Source organism: Phoenix dactylifera, chromosome 7 (genome assembly GCF_009389715.1).
Source record: "Phoenix dactylifera cultivar Barhee BC4 chromosome 7, palm_55x_up_171113_PBpolish2nd_filt_p, whole genome shotgun sequence".
NCBI lineage: Eukaryota > Viridiplantae > Streptophyta > Magnoliopsida > Arecales > Arecaceae > Phoenix > Phoenix dactylifera.
In genome coordinates, this window is record NC_052398.1 from 2,309,922 (window position 1) to 2,321,166 (window position 11,245).

The 11,245-nt window shown below is 41.0% G+C and overlaps 1 protein-coding gene across 1 annotated transcript; it reads left to right on the forward strand.

The window, feature by feature from the left end:
• The first annotated feature begins 5,061 nt into the window (after positions 1-5,061).
• Positions 5,062-9,457, forward strand: LOC103710419 (bHLH transcription factor RHL1-like). The gene is made up of 7 exons (XM_008796121.4): positions 5,062-5,846; positions 5,944-6,030; positions 6,127-6,276; positions 6,497-6,562; positions 7,483-7,548; positions 7,772-7,840; positions 8,743-9,457. The coding sequence occupies exons 1-7, from the start codon at positions 5,184-5,186 to the stop codon at positions 9,163-9,165; spliced, it is 1,524 nt and encodes a 507-aa protein (XP_008794343.1). The 5' UTR covers positions 5,062-5,183; the 3' UTR covers positions 9,166-9,457.
• The last annotated feature ends 1,788 nt before the right edge of the window (positions 9,458-11,245 follow it).

Here is an 11,245-nt window from a genome sequence, read left to right on the forward strand (position 1 = left end):
ACTATACAAAGTTTGGCTCTTCTGCATCTAATAGCTTTGGAAATGGGAATACAAGTACTTCTATTTCTTTGCGAAATGATCAAGCATCTTACCATGCGCAAAGGGTTCCCGGTGCGATGGAATCTGATGCACAGTCTGATACAGCATCATGATGCAAAAGGTGCTTGAAGACAGATCAAATGGAAAGAGAGCTTGAAGTTGAGCTAGAACATCTGCAACTCAAATTGGAAGGTAGAGATTCGTCAGCATTTCGTACGCCTTATGAACTAAATAAGCGCATTTGCTGTCTTAATAGTCTCTAATAAAGTTCAAAAAGAAATATAGAAGTAACCCATTTTTGTAAAAGTTGAAAGTAACATGGATTTTTTTTTTCTTTCTGCAAAGTATCCTCCTGTTTAATTACGGTGAGATGTTCAAATCCTGAACTTTTTTATCAAGACAAACTCATGATAGCCTGTTGAGTTCCAAGTACTAATGGAGCAAATCAGTCTCCTTTTCTTTTTGGTGAATGTAGTAGACTGAGTGCCCTACAAGGACAGGCTTTTGGATGCAATTCCGAAGGCTGCCATGGCTTTCTAAAATGTTATGCTTGTGGATGTGCTGTAAAGAGGGTGTGGCCTAGCAAAGAAAAGAAGGAAAGTTGATTTGTGATTGAAACAAGACAAGGATCAATACCCTGTTTATTTAAACAGGACAACCAGCTTTTGCTAAGGCTATCTCTGGTCTAAAGCAAGCCCTGTCCTGATTACGAAAGATGGTCAACTCCTAGTAATTGTTCATCTCATGTTGCTTGCCTGCAGTTTTTCACCAAAAAAAAGAGGGGTGGTCTCATATTGGCCATCAAAGCTCTAAACCATGCGATTAAACAAGTAGCTTGGTTCTCCGTCAACCAAATGGTGGCAAACCAATGGGGACTTCACATGAGATATTGTTCTCTAAGCTGACATGTCGAGGCCTAATTGGCCTGTCAGGTGGGGTCCTCAAATTATGCCAAGTAAGCAAATCAAAATGAACAATGCTACTGTAGCAACCAATAGATAATTTTTTTTTCCATTTCTCGTTTTCCCATACATTATATAACATAAAGTGAAGCTAATTACACACCAATTATGTATTTTTCAAAAATTATTTTTTAACTACATATATATATTTTTATCGAAATAGAGTATAGAACATATAGCCCCACCCAAAAAGCACTGGGGTCCCTTAATACTTATTTATACAAGCTAAACCTATAAGCTGATAAAGTTTTTGCCTGGTCTCGAAGGGGATGTTTGAACAGCTCTGCTAATTGTAGCTGATATCTTCGCCCATTAAGCTTGATGATGGAATTCCTTTCTTCTATATTTAAGCTCAAAAGAGATGTGTGTGTGTGTGTGTGTCTATATATATATATATATATATATATATATATATATATATATTGCAAAAGAGCGAAAGTGATTACAACATATTTTATTAGAAATGAAATGAGTGCAAAAAATGGAGAAGAAAAAACATAAAAAGCAAAGAGGAAGAGAGAAGATGAAAAGGGAAAAAAAATAAAAAGACAAAAAAAACCCAACAATCCATGCAACACCCAGCTTCCCATGAAATATCAAATGCATCTAGAATATTTACATTTACCCTATCTTTCTTGCACAATGTCAAAGATTTATCTTTGTTTGGTCCAGTGATGAAACATTATCTATTGAGGTTAACTAGCCTTCTTTACCATGATTTTCTAGTTGGAATGTTATATGAAGGGCCATTCAATTTCTACGTTTTGACTGAGAGAGGTGGAATGCACTAGTGTTTTCATTATTCTTTTAGGGCTATAATTTTCAGATCTCAAATTTAATCTTTATCTCTAGCCATTAGTGAATGGAAAGTCTTTAAAAGAGTTTATATATGTGATATTCTAGTACTTGTTATGGCACAAGGTGTTCTATTTGGATATGACAGCTATTTTTAGTTTTTAATATTCTGTATTCTAATTGGAAGGTCTTACTCGTTTGTTCGACATGTGGATCTAGTCCATTTCGTTCGAACTATTATTTTCTTTTATTTTTTTTCATTTTATCTGAGATCTTAATTTTGTTGTTTCCAATCTTGTGCTCAAAACCTTGGAAAAAAATAATTTAATCTACACAACATTGTATGCAGGTGATAATGAACATTTTCATCTAATAGTACATGCAACATAAAAGAAATAACAAGATCAAGGACATACGTGTAGGAATGAAATCAGATCGGATGCTAGCATATCCATTTCCATATTTATTTTGCTTAAAGAATACACATACAGATATGGATATTAATCGAATGCAAAAATTATATCAATATTTGTTTTAAACGAATAGAAATATAAATACAGATATAAATCGGATAATTAAATTTTAAAACTACAAAATCAAAAATATTATGAAGTAAATTAATAGCATATTAATTTAGTCATTTATTTTTATTAAAAGTTCGTGAATGCTATATAAAATTAAATAAGGTCACAAATAGAATCGAATATTCGGATACTTATCTATCCATATCCATATTTATATTCATTTTATTTTTACGGATATAAATATGGATACGGATATTAGTTGAATAATTAAATTTCTAGTCACCTCTGATATAGTTTTGAATACGAAAATGAATTCGGACTGATATTATCTGATTCACTTTCATTCTTACCTATATGCTGCACCATAATGGTGTATCTGGCAATCGAACTCAGACTGGCATGGTGTATCTGGCTCGCAAATATTGTTACAAGGCTCTAACGTAATTTATTTTATTTTTTTTGTGCTTGATTTCTTTAGGTATTTCGCATTCCATCCACGATGCGTTGCAAGATAACGCCAACGGGAACCCACTTTTTGTCTTTTCAGTGATGATAATATAAAGCTGACCTGTTCCCGGGAATTGAAGGCTTGTTTAATAAACATACTTTGGCCTCAGTATATAGCATTTCTTTTCCGAAAGCTATCTAAATCTTTAAAGTTTATCCTCACACGACGTGTCCATGCTCTGAAACCACCACGACCATATGACAAAGGCGAGTAAAAGAGGAGCATATTTTACTATAAGATCCTTAGAATGGCAACGCTTATGTAATCATCAAATTTGCAAAACCTAGAGCTGGATATGTTTGATGTGTTATATTAAACCATCAAATAACAAGAATAAAAAAACTAGCTTTAGCTCGCTTGGATGATAAATAATATGTTGGGGCATGGAGCAATCCAATAGATTTATTTTCATGTATCTGTGCTGATTAAAGACCGTTGGACATTGGTAGTGGCTCTTCAAATTTTTGAAGTAAAATATGTATATCAAAAAAAGCTAACAATATAGCAGACTGAATGGCATTATATATTACTAGATACATAGGGTTTATGTTGTGAATGGCTGGCATATATTCATTCTGAGTTGTCTTTTTTTTTTTAATTTTCTGATGCTCACGAATATATTTATTCTAAATTGATTGGCTATTTCTTTTTTCACCAAAAAAAATGGTGTGATTTATGAAAATTGTTGGATTTTGCTCCAAACTAAAGTGGTTTTTTTCAACTGAGTACAATCTAAAAAAGGCGAGAGTCTGATCAATATTTTGAGCCCAAATTAGCCAACATATCAATTAAGAGTATTAGTTGACATGCCTAGTTTTTGAAGCACACAAACACACTCTCTCAAGGGCATTTGATGACTACATAGGTGTGATCCACACGTCAATCTGAGTGAGTAGGTATCTTGCTATAAAAAATCTTAATCTAGATGAGGGCGAGCATACAGAGTTGAGGGGGATTATTAGAAGGGATTCGATATCCCTCTTTTTTGACTTAGGTGACGGTACGCCCCTTTGTTTATCTTCATGTCATGGAATCAAGCAAATTCTTGGGCTATTAAGCTTTATAGGTTCCTTTTTATTATTAGTTTATTACAACACAATTTAATTGTTATACAAAAAGATATAGACGCCAAATTTGACTTGCAGTTTGTGATGTGTGTCCAATTACAAATGTTTGAACTAAACTATTTTGCAACACACAATCAAACGAAAGTCGAGCTGGATTTGACTTCACTTGAGTGGATCTCCATTCAGACAGATTGAGTCAAATTTACAACACACAATAGAAGTCCTATATTGATAAATGAAAACCGTTAAATGTGACATACTAGCTCTAAATTATTTAGATACTAAAATTTATATGATTTGAAAACTCTTAACTCATGTATCAAAGCATCCAAAAAGATAAATATAATTTTATATTATTTATTAAGTTCAATATTTTGATCACTTGATGTATAGATTAATAATTTCAAATCATATTATTTTTTATTATATAAATATATTAGAAGTAGTAAATCAAATCTAGCAGCTCGGATCATCGATATGAGATCTTCATCATTCAATCTAAAACTAATAATAAAGACCTTCATCTTTCAATCTCGATTAGATTGAAAGATAGACAAAAATATATACCACCTTCAATATGAGAGACATTGCTCGTGTTCTAATGATAGCCGCATGCTCGACATGCATGAGCATATATGCATGCAAGTGCTGGAAACATGAAGGATAAAAATCACATACATAGCATGCAGCATGTACTGCAATCTAATTAGCCTAAACCGGATGAAGTAACATGGCCCGCCGGTTGGGTTACATCAAATCAAGCAGCAGCGCTGCACCGGATCGGACACGTACGCGCGTGCAGGCCTTATCCTCTCAGCACTCCGCACGTGTTACCTAAAGCTCTGACTCTGACCCCCCTTCCACTCTTCCGTGTAATCTCTCGGGTCAAACCACCGAATTATTACTTGGAACCACCATAAAAGCAGCTTTCATCCGACTCAACGATCTCATGATCCGACGGATGTGATCTGTCCCCCACGGTTGCTGGCCCCCACATTCCGGATAGGGACGTATCCGTGCCCGCCCCTCCTCTTTAAACTAACCATGGTCAATTCCCGCATCCCAACCACTGTTCCCGTTTAAAAAATACTACCCAAATTAATCCAGAAATTATGGTGATTAATTAATCGTCATTAATGCACTTATAAATAGCATCAAGATTTCGAAATGCCCGTCTTCTTCCAGGGCTCTCAGCTCCCAAATCCCACCACTGCTTTCTTATCTCACCTTGTTCCCTGGAATCCCCAGTTCGAACCCTAACCCTGGTTACGGGAAGAAGAAGGCGGCCATGCAGCAGAGCAGCAGGGAAATGCAAGGGATGGCGTCTTCGTTGAATGGAATACCATCGTCCGCCGGCGCTGCGGCGGCCGCGGCCCAGATCGCCCTCCAGGAGCTCCACAACGGCCACCGGCAGCAGCAGATCCAGAACCCCGGCATGCAGGTCCCGGCCGCCCACTTCGACCACTCCACAGGAGGCGGTGAGGCCGGCGGCCACGACGACTTCTTCGAGCAGATGCTCTCCAGCCTCCCCTCCTCCTGGCCTGACCTCGGCAACCCCAAGGTCCCCTGGGACCTGACTTCTTCTTCCAATCCGAATGGCCTCGCCGGGAAGTCGCCGGAGGAGTCCGCCGTCGCTGCAGAGGGGCTCCAGTACGCGCCCTACGACGAGTCCGTGCTGCTCGCTTCCCGGCTCCGGCAGCACCAGATCAGCGGCGGGAGCTCGCCGGCGGGCAAGCCGATGCTGCTCCAGCTCAACCACCAGCACCAGCAGCAGCAGCAGCAGCAGATGCTGCTACAGGGCATAGGGAGATCTCCGGTGGCCGCCAGCGGTGGGGATTCCGGGCTCCTCCCGCTGCCGCTGTCCCTAGGGAGCGGCGGCTCGGCCGATTCCCGCCTTCTCGTGGACAGATCTCGAGACGAACTCGACCCGTCCTTCGGATCCAATCCCACCGTACGCTTCTTTATTCCAGTCCTCTTCAATTCTTCGCCTTCCTTTTCCTCAGAAAAATAACTTTTTGGGGCTCAAAATTTAATTTTTTTTGGGGCAGGGAGGGGAAGGCCTGTACAATGGATTCGGCGGATCGCTTCAGGGAGCATCTCAAACGGCCACCCAACAGCATTTCCACCATCCCCAGGTTCCCAAAACCCCAATTTTTCCCCCTTTCTTCTTCTAAAAGAAAATTCTTTTTACAAGCATTTTGGTATTAATTATTAAATTCGAAGAAGTACAGGGCCCGTCGATGCCGGCCCAGAACTTCGGAGGCGCGCCGTCGCCCGGGGTGGGGCAGGCGGCGGCCGCCGGTGGCGGTACGGCTCCGCCGAGGCAGCGGGTGCGGGCGAGAAGAGGCCAGGCCACGGATCCCCACAGCATCGCCGAACGAGTAAGCCAATAAGCCATGAAGAAAAGTTTACACATTTATTTTATTCTCAAAATGTTAATAATTGCGCCATAAAAATGGGTGCATTAAACCGACCAGAAACCTAGGCCGGAGCATTAAATGCTAAGTGGCAGTTACTGCTTTGGATTTTCCTTCTGTTCCGTCTGTAGGCATGCATTTGATTCACTTGTTGGCTTTCTATTTTGTTCCTTTCCGTGGACAGCTTCGCAGGGAGAGAATCGCGGACAGGATGAAAGCTCTCCAGGAGTTGGTGCCAAACGCCATTAAGGTCTTCCTGTCTTCTTCCTCACTCTCATATTTTTTTTAATAGAGATCCATATTCACAAATAAATTGTACTGCTTGACCGAAAAGTCCTGGCATCAACAACTGTCGGATTAGTCATAATTGCCTTTTAAGTTGCAAAATAATCATCCTTTATGCTCCTCCAGTAAAAATTGTGAAGGAAAAAAGAAAGGCAATAGTTGATTTGCACTTAAATTTGCAGCAACATCAGATGTAATCCTTATTAGATACCATTGGTGAACGAGGACTCGTTAAATCATCTCAGGTAGTTTTGGTTTAAGCCTTAGTGCTAATGGCTGTGGTTATTATATTTGAACAAATTCAAGCTGGTCAAAAGCTAGTGAAGAAAGGCATGAAGAATGAGGTCTGTTGATCTATCTAGCAGTTTAAGTCGAAAGAAGAAGTTGTTTAATTGTAACCATAGTGCAGCAATCTCTGTCGTTTTGTTCTACCAAAAAAAAATCTCTGTGGTTATGATAAATATCAATGAACTTCCAAATAGGATAAATTTGAAGGGACTTTTACATCAATTCCGATTGCCATAGAGCCTGGGTTTCTGGGGAGCTGGGGCAACTGGGAAACCGTGTGTCCACTTGTCGGATACTCGTTGAAAAAAAGGGAACCGACCCTTAGTTTTTCGATTATAATTACAACTGAATATATCTTATGGTGTGCCGGCGGCTCTCCGGCGACATCCCTGCTCGGACGCCGTGTTGGTTCCCCACGCATGGAAACCAAGCGCATCACCGTTCGTTGTTGGAGGAGCATTCATCACGCCACCGGCATAATGGACCGCAATTCCAAGCCAATAGTCTCGGAACAAGGATATTTTGTCATTTTCCATTATGTTAATTTAGCTTTATTTTACCGATAATTGTTATTAAAATGAGTTAATGGAATGACAGTCGGACAAGGCGTCGATGCTGGATGAGATCATCGACTACGTAAAATTCCTCCAGCTGCAAGTCAAGGCAACTTCTCTCCTCCCAACAAATTCTCTCCTACTTTCTTTTCTCTCGTCTCTCCTTACTCTGTTATTAAATAAATAATTAACAACCCATATCGAATCTTTCTCGTGTTCCATGCAAGTTAATTATTTATTTCAATTATATTTAACCATTAGACTTGCAACTAATCGATATCCTCTCTCTCTCTCTCTCTCTCTCTGTTGTTGGTACACCGTATCCAAATCAGGTGCTGAGCATGAGTAGGTTAGGCGGAGCAGCGGCGGTCGCCCCACTTGTGTCCGATATGTCCTCGGAGGTAGCTATCTTTCGTCCCCTCTCCCTTTCTGTCTTGGTATTGATTGGTATAGCATAATCCGACCACGGATTGGCGTATAACTTAATCCTCCGCTTTCCGCTAATCCGGAAAAGGTAAGGAGTTGTTTATACGCTGGAATATCTTATACGGGCTGATAGCGATTGAGCAAGACAGCAGCAACTAGGGGTGGCAATCGGATCGGGTCAGGCATAAACAGGTCGGGTCAAATACAGGTCGGGTCAGAAAACTATAAATCTGAACCCGACCTGTTTATTAAACGGGTCAGGAATTGCAAACCTGAACCCGACCTGTTTATTAAACAGGTAACCCGACCCGACCCGTTTAACCTGTTTAATAAACAGGTAATCTGTTTACCCAACCCGACCTGACCTGTTTAACCTGTTTGCCCAACCTGATCCGTTTAACCTGTTTAGACCTGTTTAATCTGTCTAACCCAACCTGTTTAACCTGCCCAACCTGACCTGTTTAGACCCGTTTAACCTGTTTAGATCTATTTAACCTGTTTAACCTGTTTAACCCGTTTAACCTGTTTAACCCGTTTAACCTGTTTAGACCTGTTTAACCTGCCCAACAGTTAAACGGGTTAAACGGTTTAAACGAGTCAGACATCTAAAACCCGTATCCGACCCAATTAATAAACAGGTTAAACGGGTCGACCTATTTACGACCCGAACCTGTTTAGGCCAAACCCAAACCTGTTTATGGCGGGTCGAACACGGGTCGGGTTGGCGGGTTGGGTCATATTTTGCCACCCCTAGCAGCAACAGCGGCACGCGTGCCGCCCTATGAAATGCCCGGAATACCCTTTGTTTCCTTTTTTTTTTTTCTTCCTTCGTGATATGGTTTCGGATTAAAAAGACAAAGGCGGTGGTGGGATGCAGGGGCAGAGCGGGCGGAGCGGGAGTAACGGCGCGGCGGGTAACGACACCCTAACGGTAACGGAGCACCAGGTGGCAAAGCTAATGGAGGAGGATATGGGGTCGGCGATGCAGTACCTCCAGGGGAAGGGCCTCTGCCTCATGCCCATCTCCCTGGCCTCCGCCATCTCCTCCGCCACCTGCCACCCCCGCGCGGCCGCCGGAAACGGCGGAGGGGTCCACCACCTCAACCCCGGCCTCATCCCGGCCCCACCACCTTCCAATCACAACAACCCGGCAGCTGCCTCGGGCGCCGGCGGAGGAGGCGACGCCCCCTCCTCGCCGAGCATGTCCGTCCTGACGGTGCAGTCCGCCATGGCTAACGGCGCCGACACCGACGTCTCCCGGACCTCCGTCAAGGACGCCGCCTCCGTCTCCAAACCCTAACTAAGCTAAGCTCCTCAGAAGTCTGGGGGAGAAAAGGAGAAGGCTTTTTGGGTCTATGCATGTGGGGGCCGGAAAGAAAGAGATAGAGAAAGGAGGACGTCGACGCTTTGACGGCCGTATTTGCTTGGACATGGAGGAAGGCGTCCCACCGCCCCACAGCTCCCTTCTTCTACCCTTTTTCTCTATCAGCTTTCTTTTCTTTTTACTTTCTCTCTGTGTCAACTTTTTTATTTTTTCATCTTTAGTTAAGCCTACCTTTGCGTTTAATTTTTAATCGAAGTTTGTCGTTTTATGATTGGCTCTGCATGGATGACTACTACTCCGGATCAATGATTAACATTAAAATATGATAGATAATACTATGCAACATTTTCCCTTTGAATTTAAAAAGAGAAAAAGGAGGAAAAGGTGGTGGGGTTTAATAGTTGGTCAAAGGGTGGAAATGATGCCGGTGGTGATGATATATTTGTAGGTGGGGATGCTTGGATAATTGAATAAAAATGATGAAGATAAGGGTAGGTAGTCTCTTGGGAGTAAAAGGATATATAGTGCGGGTCGAGTGAGGATTACTGCACGATCTATAACTGGGTTGTGATAATGTAATGTGTGATCGATAAGACTTTCGATTTTGTTTTGTGTGGGAATTAAGGAATTCGCGAATAATAAAGTGATAGCGTGAAGCGTCGAGCAAGTAGCAATCATATAATATATGTAGTATTTTATAAGGGTTTGGCAGTGATAATATGATATGGCTTTGATGTGCATCCGACTAAGGTGGTGTTTCGTCTCTCTCTCTCTCTCTCTCACACGCACACACTTGCACGTCGTGGTTGCTTTCTATATGTATATATATATATATGGGGTTGCGGCTCTCTGCAACTCGTCTAGGCATGGGAATAGAGGATCGAATGCAGGGCACGTGGCACTCATATTCTTTATTTTTTACGTCCTCCTATTTATGTTTTCTTTCATCCTTAGAGGAAGGAGTATCAGATAAACAATCTTGCACTAGAAAATTATAATACAAGATTCTAGTTTACTTCATGTGCACCATCTCGTCCGCTATTCTCTTCTGTGAACTAAGAATTATCATGCAACATAGTATATGGCATCTCCATAAAAGTAGTTGGTATTGCCATTTTTGAAAAGCAAAAAAAAAAAGAAAAAAAAGAAAAAAAGATGGGCGACACCAGCATATATAGAGCGGAATCCAGAATTTAAGCTATATTAACAGCACAAGGTGAAGACTAAATCGAAAGATGTCGTTGCTTCTACGAATTCTATGTCATGGACTTGGCTCATGCATAGGGACGAAAGAGACGCAAGAGCGATTAAATGTTTCTTTTCTGTGCTTTCGTGATGGTAGCACACAAAACGTTGCATTATGTCCGATACAAAGACAGAACATTTACACGATTAAAAACTAATATATATACTTCACACCCAGGACATAACCCACTGTTTTGCAATGCACATTTATTCTAATGATGGAGCTGAGTGAAGATCCAAGTCTGGCCAAATAACTACTTGCATATTCTTTATGAAAGCAATTAGGCTTTCTTAAAGTTTTCTCGTCATAATTCTTGAAGATGTGCACTTGATTACAACATTGACAAGCTGATATGAGTCTCTTCTACATGGGTCTGACGCTTAGGCAAAAAGGTTGATAATTTGCACAAATGCAAAATTATCCAGAACCAATCAACCAAGGGTTTCATCCCGTGCAAAAATAAAAATGCTAGGGATTCAGTGAAATATTAATGAACACACACACACACACACACACACACACACATGCACACACACAATAGTGCCACTAAATTTTTCAACTAATAATCTGACCATGTTGCTAGAGAATAAGACTACTTAGATTATGCAAAGTACACGCATACTAGTGATCTTGTCCGATGAATAACATAACGGCATGCATCTAAAACAATAGCCTGCAATTTAAAGTGACATCTTCCATAAAAAGAAATGTCATTTGAATTTCTTAATGCATAAGTTAAAGAGGCTGAAGAATGGTTTAATGTCTGAAGTTAATGACTAGAAATCAAGGAGCAAGGACAAGGAGACTTGG